This window comes from Psammomys obesus, unplaced genomic scaffold (assembly GCF_907164565.1).
Source record: "Psammomys obesus unplaced genomic scaffold, mPsaObe1.curated_primary_1811, whole genome shotgun sequence".
Lineage (NCBI taxonomy): Eukaryota > Metazoa > Chordata > Mammalia > Rodentia > Muridae > Psammomys > Psammomys obesus.
The window spans coordinates 15342731-15357392 of record NW_026596131.1 but is presented as its reverse complement, the minus strand read 5'-3'; the positions used below and the strand labels follow the sequence as shown (position 1 = coordinate 15357392).

Below are 14662 nucleotides of genomic sequence, written 5' to 3'. Positions count from 1 at the left end.
TGCCTAAAAAAATAAGTGTGCCTACAGGGTTTCTCTGTGTAGCCCCTGCTGTCCTGGAACTCTATTTGTAGATCAGGCTGGTCTCTAACAGAGATCCGCCTGCCTCTGCCTCCCAAGGTGTGTGCCATCTTGCCTGGCTGACAAAACAAATTAAAAAAAAAAAAATCTGGGTGGTGGTGGCTCACGCCTTTAATCTCAGCGGCAGAGGGCTCCACACAGAAACCCTGTCTCAGAAACAAACCAAAGCTCAGAGAAACAAAGACTTCATTCTGACAGGAGGCAGGGGTCTACCCTGGGACAGTGATCTGGTCACTCTTGCTTCTGACTGGTCTGGAGTTGGACATGGAAACAGTTAAGGAAGATGAAGCTGATGAGGGACTCTGGTCAGTTTGTCACTGGTGCTGCGGCATGTGGCCTCTTAGTCGGACTATAGAGCAGTGCCTGCCTCTGTCTCTCACTTGCTCTCTGGCTCATGAAGCTTCTGGCTCCCTCGCTCTCCTTCCTAGGGCTGGAGGTGGACCCTGCAGCCTTATGCACGGTAAGCCCAAAGTCTACCACGAAGCTACATTCCAGCCCTCTTGTTTTAAGAGGGTCTCTCTGTGCAGCCTTGGCTGTCCTGGAACTCGCTCTGTAGACCAGGCTGGCTTTGAACTCGCAGAGAACCACCTGCCTCTGCCTCCCAAGTGCTGGGGATGGAACTGGAAATTGTATGCTCAACAGGGAAGCAGTCTACCGAATGCTACAGGCCCTGCCCTCCACCCGCAGTGTGCAGCCATTTGCTTTTGGGTTGTCTTAGAGGAAAGGTAGGGGTGAATCCTCATAACTTTAGACCTGGAGACAGGTGCGAGTTTGACGACAGAGCAACAAGTAGTGAGCATGTCCTCACAGTGAGGGAACCCAGGCCCCGCAGGGCCCCTGCAGACAGGTGCTCAGCAGCTGCGGACAGAGGGCGGAGCGCTACAGGTTAGGACAACCTGGGACCCGGCTCTGCACTCGCTGCTCTGTTCTCCATCTTGGGACACCAGCTGCTGCCCCTAGAAATAGGAGTGTTTGGGTGTTCAGCTCCTCAATAGTTGAATTTTTTATTTATTTATTTATTGGTTCTGCTCTGAAATCCAGACAACCCTCCGGCCTCAAGCTCCTGTGTGCTGGGAACACACAAGCATGGTTCTGAGAGAGGTGTTTTAAACATGCGCTTTTAAACATGAGCTCGCCTGCTGTGCTCTTCAAAGAGGACAGGGTTTCAGTTCTCGGCACAAACACGGCGTTCACAACCCTTTGTAACCTCAGTCTCCGGGACTGCAGTGCCCCCAGGGCACGGCACACGGGTGCACGGGCACACAGGCAGGCAAACGCCCACACACGACATAAAACACACTTTTGAAGTTGTCACCTCATCTACACATTCACATACACAATAAGTTTTATTAAAATTAAAAAATTAACATCAAGCCAGGTGTGATGTTGGTGCCTGCCTTTAATCTCAGCATTTGGGAGGCAGAGGCAGGTAGAGCTCTGAGTTCAAGGCCAGCCTGGTCTAGAGAGCGAGCTCCAGAACAGCCAGAGCTATAGCAAATACAATTTTCACTCAATGTCTTGCACACAGGGAAGGCATTTTTAACTTTCTTTTTCTTTTCTGCACAGACTTTCTCTGTAACAGCCCTGGGTGTGGTGGACTAGGCAGATCACAGACCCACAGGCAAGATGTCAGATACAGGGCTAGAGAGATGGCTCATTGGTTAAAAGGACCCGAGTTCAGTTCCTACTACCCATGACAGGGTACCCTAGTACTCAGAACTGTCTGTGACTAGTTCCAGGAAATCTGACTCCTTCTGGTCTCCTCAGGTACCAGCACACTTGTGGCAAACACACTCACACACACACACACACACACACACTAGCTATAAACTGCAGTAGCAGAAACAAGTGAAACCTGTCCGGTGTGGCAGCAGAGGCTGTCACATCTTGGGCCAGCCACAGCAAGTGGCCACCCATGCTTTGATAGAAACCCTCAAAGGAAGAAACAAAGGATTAACCACTCTGTGGTGCCAAACGCCTTTAATCCCAGCACTTAGGAGGCAGAGGCAGGCAGATCTCTGAGTTTGAGTCCAGCCTGGTTTACACAGTGAGTTCCAGAACAGCCAAAGCTACACACAGAAACCCTGTCTAAAGAAACCAAAACCAAATGAACAAACCAGAGCTGGGTGGTGGCGGCGCATGTCTTTGATCCCAGCACTCAGGAAGCAGAAGCAGGTGGATCTCTGAGTTTGAGGCCAGCTCCCCCCTCCCCCCGAAAAAACAACAAAATCCCATTAAAACTATTGATCACACTATACTGGTCAAAGTGTTGGTAAATGCCTGTGATCCGAGCACACCGGAGGCTGAGGCAGAAGGGTCCGGAGTTCAAGGCTCCTGTTGACTACTTAAAGATATTGTGCTGGTTAATTTTATGCCAACTTGACACAGGTTATAGAGTCATCTGAGAGGAAATCCCATCTGAAAAGATGCCTCCCTAAGAAGGGTTTGTAGGGGGCAGGGGGGATGGCTCAGAGGTTAAGAGCACTGTCTGCTCTTCCAAAGGTTCTGAGTTCAATTCCCAGCATGCACATGGTGGCTCACAACCGTCTATATTGAGATCTGGTGCCCTCTTCTGGCAAGAACACTGATTACATAATAATAAAAAAGGCATTTCTTAATTAGCTGAGTGCTGATTGATGCAGGAGGGCCCAGCCCAATGGGTGGGGCCATCCTTGGAAAGGTGGTTCTGGCTTCCATGAGAGAGCATGCTCGACATGCCAGCGGGGGTGGGAGGGGAGCAAGCTAGGAAGCAGGATGCCCCTGGCTTCTCAGCAGCTGCTGACTTCTTGGATAATGAAGGGTGTTGGAGAACGATGTTACATCACAGCACTAGTAATCCAAACTCAGACAGGATACCTGTTTCAAATGAAACAAAACCGAACAAAAGTGAAAACTGGGAGCCGGAAGTCTCAGAGTTTGGGAGAGTGAAACCAAAGGAGTGATGGCTTTTTGAGGCCAACCTGGGCTATGTGAATACCAGGTCGTCCTGGGCTACAACACACAGCAAGACCTGGTTTCAAATCCAGGAGGTTGGGAGCTTCCCTGGTGGCTCCACACTCCCCCAGAGTTAGCTGGCAGAGACAGCTGCCCTGACAGCCTGGGACTTAACCTTCTGCACTGACATCGCCTGAAGTCCCACACAAGCCTGGCTCAAAGAAATGGTCTTGTCAAAGACCAGCTACCAGTCACACAGCTGTGATTGCTGTGTGGTGCCTGTGACGCAACCTTTTTATCGATACTGAGGTTTTTAGTTTTTTTTTAAAGTTAAAATCAAGTTCCAGGCCAGCCTGGTCTACAGAGTGATTCCAGGACAGCCAGGGCTACACAGGGAAACCCTGTCTATCCCCGGTTGTGTGGGCAGCTTTCATGGCATCACGTGTTGAAAGATCTTTGTGTACGATTATGAGGCTGCATTTGCCCATGTGCGTGTTTAGACGTCAGAGGTCAATGTTCAGCGTCTCCCTCCCCCAACCTTTTTTGAGACCTTTTTTGTCTCTCACTAGACCTACCAGGGTCCGGCCAGTTGGACTGGGTTGGCTGCTGGCCACCAGGCCTGTGCTGACCTCGCCCCAGCATCCGAAGGATGAAAACTCCGCTCCTGTGCACACGGCAAGCACAGAAGAGCCGATTCCCTCTGTGCACATCCTCCATCTCTGCTGACATCTTCTGGTAAGAGTACTGTTTACCTTTGGTTACTATAGTCGTCATTGGTGAACCATAAAGTCATTCCGTAGGGGAAGAGACCTAAGGGTCACTGAAAAGTGCTGACAGCTCAGGCCTTGGAGCTGAGCCCAGGGCCCAAATGGACACTGGCTCTTAGCTTTGGGGCCTACAACCCAAGGCAAGGCTGGTGCGCTGCCCTCCTCCCCTGGGATGGCACCCCCTCTCTGCGTGCTCTCTGACCTGCCTTCTCCATGCAGGGAGCAGCTGCTTGTGGTAGGGAAAGCAGGTACCTACCTTAGCTTATGCACCTTGCCCTGGAGGGCCTGTTGCCAGGCCTAACCCCACCAAACCAGGCTGGGTACTTCCTCCCCTCCAGGCAGGCTTTGCTGGGCGGGGCTGTGAGGCAGCCTGAGAGGAAGGTAGTTGGGTGTAGTATCAGCTTCCCCGGTGGCCCCCATGCCACAGAGGCCTATCCTGGGCTCCATGTCCAAGCTGCTCCGTGAACAGCTTCAACAGCCCATGATTTCCGGTTTAGGTGCAAGTTCTTGGAACTGGGTTGGGGTTTGGAGAAACCGCTCCTCTGGGGAACAGCATGAGTGACCTCTAGCCTAGAGAGTCCTACCCATCTGTGACTCTCATGCACTACCCCACCAGACCCCAGGGAGGGATGCCAACCCAGGATGCAGCCATGATTGTCACCATATCCAATTATGTGGCCAAAAGGCAGGACACTGTAATTTTCTCCACTGCCTTCAGAGCTGGACCTCCTGGCACCACTCACAAGGCACCCACCTGCCCCTGGAGTCAGGACATCAGTCGGCGAGCAGCCAAGGCTGGCCTTGAACACAGCGATCTTTCTCTCAAGTGCAGGGGTTACAGGTATGAGCCACCACACACAGTACAAACTTCTGTGGTTTTTTTTTTTGAGACAAGGTTTCACACAATGTAGCCTTGCCTGGACTGGAACTTGCTGTCTAGATCAGGCTCAAGTTCAAGAAATCCGCCTGAGTGTGCCACCACTTTTTTTGAGACAGGGTTTCTCTGTGTAGCCTTGGCTGTCCTGGACTCGTTTCGTAGACCAGGCTGGGCTTGAACTCGGAGATCTGCCTGCCTCTGCCTCCAAGTGCCAGGCTCACAGACCTAACCTTTACACAAAGCTGGTCCATACTTGTCTGAGGCCAGCTGGGGCGACCTTCCTGTTGTGAAGGGACACGGGCAAGGCTGGGACTGTGGCCACCACTGCGCTCACTCAGCAAGTGCAAAATGGGGTCTGACCAGCAGTGGAGGCTGAAAACCCTCAGGCTCTGGTTCTCACGTTTCCAGCTCATGCCACACTGCATTGCAGCAGATGACCACTGTGGTTTATGCAAATACAGTGTCCTAGGGACGTCCAGAGCATCCAGGGTGTGACAGTCCGTGGCGGTGGCTCCTGAGGTTCACTGGATTTCTTCTGATCCAGCCACCTTTATAAGGGTGGCTTTGGGGACACCCAGAACTGTAGCCCTGGCAGCCCCAGCTGACATCCTGCTTCTGCTTACACACCTGGAATATTCCCACCCAGCCCAGCCCTCACAGCCTGGGCTCCTCAGTCTGTGTCCACTCATTGTAGACCCGGGGCCTCCTTGGTTCTCCTGGACTCGCTGGCCAGCTGCCTGGGGACTGACTCTAGTGGCACCCGCTACTGTGGCTGAGGTGGCCATCTCCACGCTGTTTTCCCGCCCCAATTTGGCAGTTGTGTCACCCTAAACAGCGAGAGCTCAAAGAACAGCCAGCACCTCAGAGTTCAGAGCTGGTGAGGGGCGTGCAGGGAAGACGTGGTCTCCCAGGCCTCGCCGTTTATTAGACCCCGAAGAGCAGAGCAGGCACCGCCTCTGGGCCCACTGCCACCTCCTGGGTAGGGCCAGGGCAAGGGCCTTGTGCTGAGGGAACTGTGAGGGGCAAACAGGCACAAGGCCCAAACTCATGTAGAGCCACCCAACCTCATTTGAGGGAAGGCAGGCTGCTTTGAAGCCTGAGGGATAACGAGGGGGACCACGGCCACACAGGGAGGCAAGTCTCGGGAAAGCACATACAATCCATGGCCTCAGCTCTGCCCCCTGGGGAAGCCGGGAAAGGGAGGACACAGATGTGTAAGGGACATAGCCAGTTCCTGGTGCTGGCCTCGGCTGCTGCGTGGGAGGGGTCAGTGAAAATGACGACTAAAGCAGCCGACCCTGCAAGCAGGAGGCCCGCGTGGGAACCCCAGGCACCAGCTCTGGACCCCACTGTCTTGGCCTTTGCTGGTGGTCTGTGCTGCAGGCTGCACCTCTCCTGAAGGCACTCTCTCTAGAGCACTACATGGCGGTCCCTCTCATGACGGCAGTGCATGCGGGCCCGGGTGCTCGAGCTGTCTGCGTGGCAGACGCTGCCCTGGTCTGTACCCTGCCACACCACTCAGGGTCTGGCTGGAAATGGCTCAGCGAACGGCCAGCGGGAGCGGAGAGTGCACTCAACTTCTCCCTGCTTGCCGTGCGGGGCAGGGCAGCGACCAGAGAGGTGGGGATAGTGACGGCAGCCTGGGCCACACCTGGTCTCCTGAGTGAATCATGGGGCGGGAAGACAGCCCAATGTGGAGAGCCTGGGAGCAAGTAGGGCAGAGGTGCAACAGCAGGGGGCCCAGGAAGGGACCAAGGACGCTAAAGCAAGCCCTGGCTGAGGCAGCCCAAGGGTGGGAAGCCTGCTGGGGGACACAGCACGGGCCCAGGCCAAGGAGGAGGGGCGTCTGCTCCCTTCCCATTCTTCCAGGAAGCTCAGCACAGTGGCCGCGCATGTCCCTGGCGATATCAGGTTGGCACTTTGATGCCAAAGTGCTTTCGGAGCTGCTCCAGAAACATGAAGGTGAGCACGGTGTGGGGGATGAGACGGATGCCGGCGGGAAAGAGGCCCTGGGTGAAAACAGCAGAGGTGGAGATGTGAGGTCCAGGCAGACTGGGCCCAGTTGGTCTCCCCGCCCTCCATCCCCACCGTACCAACACACCTTGTAAAAGGCTAGTGGTCCAAGCTTTGCTGTCTCCATCGCACAGTGGAAAACACCCTGGGAGGCACAGAGGGCACAGGTGGCTCTGAGTGCTCCCAGGGACATGGCATAGCCTGAAGGCCCAGGCTGTGACATCAACAGAAGAGTAAAAGCCACATGGGCCAAGCGGTTGGACCGCAGAGAGAACCAACCAGACCGGCTCTCCAGGCGCTGGCTGGACTCTATGGGCTGTGTGAAAAGTTCCTCTGCTAACTTGTGGAAGAAATCTGGTATAAACCAAGGCTAAGGCCTTGGAAAAGTACAACCCGGCCCCCTGGCAAGTGCTAACAAGAGTTGAGCAACTGGAGGGGTCCCCATGCCCCGGGGGAAGCAAACTCATCGAGATAGGGTGGGGAGGTTCTGGCCCGGAGCATGGCTGTAGATGGCAGGAACCCAAACCAGCCCTGGAGTCCACAGTCCCATCTCTACCTGATACTCGCCCTTGGAGTTCATCAGGCGGGTCTTCAGCACATCCAGGGGCTGGCACAGAAATGTGGCACACCCACCCTGGGGAGGAAACTTGTCACCAATGGACCTTCAGGCCCCCTCAAACCCTCATGCCCCCTTAAAAGACCTGGGTCCCCAGGACAGGGGGCACAGCAATCATCTCCGCCTGCTCCTTGAACTAAGCCCTGCCACCCCTCCCCCCCACCAGCTGGAGCACTTACCGCAATGAAACTGGAGACAAAGTGAGTGAAAATGTTGTCAGACAGGTACCCAGTGCTGAGGACCAGCTGCTTGGCCTGGTCATAGCAGGACAGCTGCATGTGGGAACAGGGACAGTTATGGCTAAAGAGAACCCCCAGGTCCAAGGAGAGTGGACAGGGTCCACCGTGAAAACAGCTGCTGTTGCCTCCATCACACCTGGACATGCAGGTGAGGGTCTGCTGCTGACCCCACCTGTCTGCCCGTCCCCAGCGCTCACTGCTACGCTGTGATTCCTGGGGCTAGAGGGCAGAAGCAACAGATGTTGTCCACCAGAGCCACCTGCATGGGAAGCGCACCTGGCCCACCGTGACGAGGGCCCCGCGGCTGGACGCCATGGTTGCTCCAGAGAAGAGCTTCTTCAGGCCTTCTGCAGGAGGAAGGGAGAGGAGACGTCACAGTCCCGCTGGCAGGCCACCCTAGCACTGCACGTGGTTTTCCGCATTTACAATAAAGTAACGGTCCTCTTACCTTCACGGGCCACACGGTACAGACCATCCAGGGCATGAGAGTAGCTGTTGGTAGCAAAGCTGGGTCAGTGAGGTTCAGCACAGCCATCTGCTCTGCCCGAGACCCCAGAAAAAGCCCCACCCCCATCTCGGGGCACCAGGCTCCTGGATGGGTTTCACAAAGGGGAATATACACTCCCCCCAACGGGAATACTCAGGAATGCCTCCCAGCACACAGGATCGTCATTTGCCCTCTTGGCTGGAGGATCCAAGGGGAAGCCAATCAGAACCTAGGCAGGCCTGGCAGGCACTCAGGCTGAAGCATGAGTTCAGGGCCAGCCTGTGCTACAGAATGGGACCAGGAGGATCTGGCGTTCAATCATGGACAGCCTGAGCAACCGGGGGAGGGAGACTAGAAGCAGCCTGGACTCCCTAAGGTGAAGGAAAATGGGAGACCGCTGGCTCTGACTGTGATAGGAGTGGATGCTAGGCCTGCTGGGAAAGGCATGTGGCTGCTGGAGAGGTCGCTGACCCCGAAGCCCCACGCTGTGCGGGGCTGGCCTTTCCCAGGCCTCCTGGCTGGCGGCTCCTCCCCTGTGCCCTACCCCATGGGCTTTGACACCTTGCCCGAAGATACCTGAGGAGCACTAGCGCTATCCTCAACTCCAAAGAGCAGCCTACACGACAGTCCTGGTTCCCGAAGGCAGGTGTGGGCACTCAGCCCTCGGCCTCTCGAGGCTCTTCCCTCCCACAGGGCGACTGTACGCGGCGACCTTTCTAAAGCCACCAGCTACCTACTCCATGTGACCCACGAGCAATGGCAGATCCTCGTTAGGCCGCAGCAGAGTTTCCGGGGCCCTCTCTGGCCTGGTCTCTCACTTCTACTGTCCCCCACCTGGCCAGAGCCCCTGCCTACTCACTTTCGTCGCTGGCTCAGGGGCAGCTTCATGTCATTCTGCATCCTGAAACGGCAGGACAGGCAGGGGTGGGTGCCCTGTTGAAAAAACATTAGCTCCCAGGGCCCAGGGCAGCTGGCTGGGGTCCCACCCGCGTCAGGGGAGGCACATGTGGGACCCAGCTCCTCCACAGACCCAGGCTGAGTGTCCTGCAGAGCTCAGGAGTAACCTGGGCAAAGGCTTGCCTGCTTGGGGAACAGGCAAGCCCTTGACTTTGGCTGAGAGGCTCGTACAAACCTGACATTGACCAAATCTGCTGGGGTCCCCACGAAGCCTCCAGTCAAACCTGCGGTGACAAGAATGCCAGGGCCAACACGTGATGGTTCCTGAGTCCTGGGTCTTGGCCCGGCCACGCCCTGACCTCCCAGTGCTCACCGCTGATGCCGCCCAGCAACACCTTGTGGTGGAAGGGGAGAGGCCCCTGGCAGTCCTTGGTCAGGTAGTCCCGCATGGTCTCGTAGATGGCGAACCGAGTCAGGGAGTAGGTCATCTGGGGAGGGGGCCCGGCTCAGAGTACTGGGCCCTTCACCCAGCCCAATCCCGTGACCGTGGGAACACCCAGCGGGCCACGCTAAGGCCACTGAGTTCACAAGCAGCCAAGCCTATTCACAAACCCAGAGGCTGCTCCTGGCTCTCCTCAGCCCGGGTTTTCCCACCTGAAGTGGAAGGCTGACCCCTGCCCTGTACCGCCCTGTGTCTCATCTGTGCTAATCTGAAGGGGAAGGGAAAGCAGCTGGAGCTCCCTAAGGCTCCTTTGTAAGGACTGGCCCCCAGGACCCGAGAACCTGATGTCAACAAGGGAGAAAGAAAGGCTCCAGGTCAGGCGCCACGAGCCGTGCACATACCTGCCTGCACAGCGAGGCGCTCAGGCCATTGTAGAGCGCCAGGACGCCGTCGGTTTGCACCACCCGCAGGGCCATTCCAGTCATGCGCAGCTTCACCTCCTGTTGGGTCTGCAGATGCACCTGTGGGAGGGCAGGGCAGGTGGGGTAAGAGCTTGCACAGCAGAGCTCTGCCCCGGCCGCAGCTGGTGGAGACTAGGCTGCAGTAGGCTGAGACCTGGGCCTGCACGAAAGCTCTACTGAGGCAACCACCAGAACCAATCATTTCCAGGTCTGTACTCCGTGGGCCCTGTGCTATCAGCACCTCTTACCCCTGAGGTGAGAGGACTAAGACAGGGGTTCCCAAGGCTGGTGGGGTGTGCCTCTTCCTCAGCCTGTAACGGTGTTTTACTTTATAGGAGTGGCAATTACTGCCCCTCAGGACCTTGCCTCACTCCTACACACCCCTCCCCCACCTGGGCCCTGGTGACCTGAGTTCAGGCTCAGGATCTTTGGTCGTGAGCATTCCTGTATCAGCCCTTGTCCTGACCCCAAAGAAGCTGGTCCATGACCAAAGGCGGCCCCCAAGTACACTTATGCAAAAGAGGGGACAGGGAAACAGCTGAGATGGCAAGGCCAGAGGGGCCTGGTACTCAGCAACAGGGGTGCCATCCTCAGTCTGTGGGCCAAGGCCAGAGGCCAAGGCCCAACCACGGAACGGGGCTATGAGGGCAACGGTCCCTGTGCATGCCAGGACCACACCAGGGCAAAGTGGACACACCAAGCAACTTCAAAACAAGTTTTCAAAGCTGGCATAGCAGTTCAGGCATGTGACCCTAACACTCAGGTCACTGAGGCAGGAGGATCATGAGTTTGATGCCAGTCTGAGGTACAGGAAAAGCCTGTCTTATTAAAACAAAATCAAATGGTCTCCGTGAGCAGACTTCACTGGAGTGCCCTGGCCACTGTCTGTCCTGTGGCTGGGCACTGTCTGCTGGCATGGGTCCAAGGGTGTCCATGCTACCACAGCAGCCTTTCTTGATCCTTAGGCACCGAGAAAACCTCTGTGTGGCGGTGGGGCCGAGCAGCACTGAAACCCAAAAGGAACCTGGACAGTGAGCAACCACCAGGAGCCTTTACCTCATGGGCAGCCAACACTCAAGAGGACTGGCTGGGAGCAAGGTGGCTGGGAGGTCCGAGGGCCCACGTCCAGGTTAGCCATCTAGCCTGACCCTCATGATGGAGAGGGCTGCAGGCACACTCAGTGAAGACCCCCAAGCAGGCCCTCCCGAACAGTAAGTACCTTTGCCTTACAGCACTGCCGGAGGCAGGGCCTGGGGATCGGGCCTGTTAGGCCACTGCCAGGACAAGCGGGTTTCAGTCCCCGTGGTACCCAGCAAAAGCTTGAAGTGGCAGAACCTGCCCGAGGCTAGATCACCAGCTCAGACCTCGGGGACAATCCAGCGTGGGGGTTGAGGGAGGTGGCGGCCAGCGTGAATGCTCTGTCCACAAGCCACCCTGTAGTAGCAGTCAGAGCTACTGGGTAGAGTGGGTGAGCGCTTTGTTCTCTGTGCTAACGCAGAATCAGGCCTGGCCAGGACTGGCCCTGGGGAACAGGAAGAGTGCTGTCTTAGTCTGCCCTATAAGCAATTTTTTAAAGGAAAAACAAGGGTTTCTCTGGGTAGCCTTGGCTGTCCTGGACTCGATTTGTAGACCAGGCTGGCCTCGAATTCAGAGATCTGCCTGCCTGTGCCTCACAAGTGCTGGGATTAGAGGTGTGCGCTACCACCGAATTCATCTTTAAAGAAAAACGCAAGACCTAAACCCCACAAAACCGCGTGTCTCATTTGTTTCTTGCGCTGAGTCGGCCAGTCTTCTTGGCAGAACCCTTTGGACGCAGGGTCCCCTAGCTCACCCAGGGTGTGCTGATTCCCACACTCAAGCGGAAGCAGCCCGAAGCGCATGCCCGAGGTCACACCACCGACTACCTAGCCTCACATCTCCACCGCGCAAGGAAGGTGGTGCTGAGCACCCGGCAGGCAGGAGTGATCAGGTGGGCCGCGACCAGGCTGCTCTTCAGGTCTCAACACCTGTACCCACTCTAACTCTCCGCACAACTTCTAACCAGAGTGTTTGCGGCCAAGGCATGGCTCCGAGCAGCAGATTCACACGGGTATTAAAGCGCAGAGCTGAGGCTGGACAGCCATCTGTTAACACTGGGAGGGACGAGCAGGTAAGCCGACGAGCGGGGATGTCCCCTCTGAGGCTTGGTTGTCGGTCACCTGCGGACGCCATCCGCAGGGGGTCCCCGGGGATTTTCCACCGCTGCCTAATGGGAAGTCAGCGTAGGGGCGGCCGCAGGCCCAGGGCCAGCAGCGCACAGCAGGGCGGCCGGGCTCAGGCCGGCGTGGGCGTCGCCGGCTGTAATTGCCGGGTGCGCAGTCAGGCATCGGCCGCGGTGAGCGCCCTGTACGCGCCAGGCCCGGGACGGTCCCCGGCGCCTAGCGCTCTCGCGGGCGCCGGGCCTTGAAACTCGCCTCACCTTGAGCAGGTCTAGCGGGTGCGTGCAGCAGGCGGCCCCGCAGGAAGCCAGCCCCCCAAAGTACCAGCGAGACACGCGTGCCTCGGCCATGGTCAGGGCGGCAGCGACCTGGCCGGACCCCGGTCAGCACCGTAACTCCGGTTCCAGCCGCTTCACGCCTCGTTCAAAGTGCCACCGAGCGCCCGCGCCCCGTGCAGCCAATGCGCCCGCGCGGCCCCAGAGGCGGGGCCTGGTGGACTCCGCCCGCCGTGGGACTCCGGCCTTGGGAGACCCCGCCTCTCTTCTTAAAGCGGTCGCGGCTAGGAGCCGAGGCCCTTGGCTGGCCAGAGACGACCGGGAAACTCCTAGAGCTAGCCCGTGACCACCTCCATTGCCCAGGTTATGGCTTGGGTCGCAGATCCGAAGTTGCTCGGCCATTGTCCGTTCATCGCGAGCCTGGTTTCCTGCCAGCACCCTCTAACGAGAGCCCGAACTTGCGCCCTTGTGCTGAGTTCGTGTTACCCCGGCGATGAACGCGCACTGCAGCACTGGCCCGCTGTCCCCCATCCCCCTCGAGGGCCCAGCCCCCGCCCAGATGTAGAGGGGGGATGGAAACCTTGAGGCCAGCTCGCAAATTAAATAGAACGCAGGGACAAAAGGCTCTTAGTACAAGGTGCTCCTCCCCCATGCCTACACCCAATGAGTCCCTGCCAAGCGCAGCCCAGCTTGAGCCTTGCTGTGGACAGTCCTGGGCAGCCACCATGGAGAAGGTTCTGGGCTGTGGATCCTTCATGGCTTGCTGGCCCGGGCTCCAAGGGGGCAGCTCCAATCTGCATGGTCACAGAGAAGCCCATCTCCACTTCCCAACCCGCAAAGAAATCCAAACCCCACAAAACCGCATGTCTCGTTTGTTTCTTGCGCTGAGTCGGCCAGTCTTCTTGGGCAGAGCCCTTTGAATGCAGGGTCTACTAGCTCCCCTAGGGTGTGCTGATCCCCACACAGCAACCACTGAAGCGGAAGCAGCCCGAAGCGGAGGCCGGGGGATCCAACACCCCCACACAGACAGGAGCGCACAGAGAACACCAGTGCACATTTAAAAAGCAAAGACACGTGTCCTGCAGCTCTGGCTTGACCTCTATCTGATGCAAAAGAGAAAGGCAAGATATGCCTGGCAAACAGCTCTAGGCCCCTGACTGACCCTGCTGAACATCCGGCAGTGCCAACCAGAGCCAGCTTCAAGCCAGGGAGGGAGGGAGGAAGTATGCTGTCTTCCGGGACTCCAGGTGGTCTACGCTGAGATGCTGTCATAGTAGCAGGGTCACATGAAATGCTCTCCTGGCATTTCTCCCCACACTACTCTGGAGGAAGAAGCCTAGGAGGTAGGGTGAGCCTCCTCGCTGGACCCATTCCTCTCCCAGCAGGCACAGACAACTTGTGTACTGTGGGACAAGCCAACATCCATGATGACCCAGGTCAGCTGCTCTGGGCTGGGGAAAGGAAGAGCTGCCTGCCTGGTTGGTGAGACCAGGCTGCCCTGGGTCTCAGGTGACCTTGCTGACACAGACCAGCCGTACCCAGGAGCCGAGCAGCACTGGACAGGAAGTGCCAGGCACAGCAAAGAAGTCGTATGGCTGGCCGGTGCTCAGGAAGAAGACACTTTTGTATATAGAACACCAGAAGCACTGTCAAAGCTGTGTGGCAGGACCATGGGCTACAGGATCAAGGGTTAGGGTACTTTTGTGGGCCTCATCCTCACAGTAAGCTCAGAAACAGTGGAAGGGCCTTCTCCAAGCCGCCCAGGCTCTAACACTGCACACGAACACGGCTTTGTCCACACCTGTCTAGTTTGATTTGGTGTAATCCTTTTGTCTGAATGGATGTGGTCCACCCTTTAAGTGGGCTGGCCAGAAGACCCAAGCCCCGTGGGAGAAAACTTACAAGGTTCATGTCGAAAACAGCCGCCCTGGGAACTGTAGATCAGGACCGGGGGCTAAGGTTTTAGCTTTGAGATAGGGCCTCACTCTGGCTCAGGCTGGCATCAGATTGTTGGGAAACGGAGTACATGCTGTTATCTAGGCCACAGCAATCTCTAACAGGTAGAGGAGCACCGAGACAGCCTGACTTGGGGAGGTACCTTAGCGACAAGGCCCTCGACAGTTGCTTTGCAATGCTTGGGAAGGGGCTCAGAGCTCACACACAGCTAAGTGCTTTAGCAGCAACTGGCACGCCATGCCACAGCCACCCTCAGATTCCTAAGTGCGCGGTCAGAAAAACATTCTGTCACGGGCATGAGACTAACTTGGTGGCCAGGGGTCAAGGTTGCCCCCACCTTTGGACATCTTTCTCAAAGTTCAGAAGTCATGGGCCTGGTATCACTACCCATGATGGCGCCCAGAGCAGAGAAAAACTTTTCA

General features: G+C 56.9%; 1 protein-coding gene and 1 long non-coding RNA gene across 2 annotated transcripts; one reads left to right on the top strand and one right to left on the bottom strand.

Moving 5' to 3' along the window:
• Positions 1-3393: 3393 nt before the first annotated feature.
• LOC129665494 (uncharacterized) lies at positions 3394-7971 on the top strand. The gene is made up of 2 exons (XR_008718383.1): positions 3394-3747; positions 7715-7971. It is a non-coding gene; the product is annotated as an uncharacterized LOC129665494 (long non-coding RNA).
• Positions 5524-12554, bottom strand: Slc25a10 (solute carrier family 25 member 10). The gene is made up of 11 exons (XM_055592189.1): positions 12270-12554; positions 9752-9871; positions 9282-9396; positions 9144-9192; positions 8871-8912; positions 7973-8016; positions 7801-7871; positions 7465-7557; positions 7226-7303; positions 6758-6814; positions 5524-6665 (listed from the first exon to the last, which is right to left on the bottom strand). Exons 1-11 carry the CDS (start codon positions 12357-12359, stop codon positions 6564-6566), a joined length of 861 nt encoding a protein of 286 aa, XP_055448164.1. The 5' UTR covers positions 12360-12554; the 3' UTR covers positions 5524-6563.
• Positions 12555-14662: the final 2108 nt, after the last annotated feature.

What these genes read in the sequence shown, in the direction of transcription:
- Slc25a10 (XM_055592189.1), bottom strand. Translation starts at nt 12,359, where the DNA reads ATGGCCGAGGCACGCGTGTCTCGCTGGTACTTTGGGGGGCTGGCTTCC. An exon ending in GCGCCTCGCTGTGCAGGCAG is followed by an intron (nt 9,397 to 9,751) that starts GTATGTGCACGG and finishes CCCCCTCCCCAG; the next exon opens with ATGACCTACTCCCTGACTCG. An exon ending in GACCACTAGCCTTTTACAAG is followed by an intron (nt 6,666 to 6,757) that starts GTGTGTTGGTAC and finishes GTTTTCACCCAG; the next exon opens with GGCCTCTTTCCCGCCGGCAT.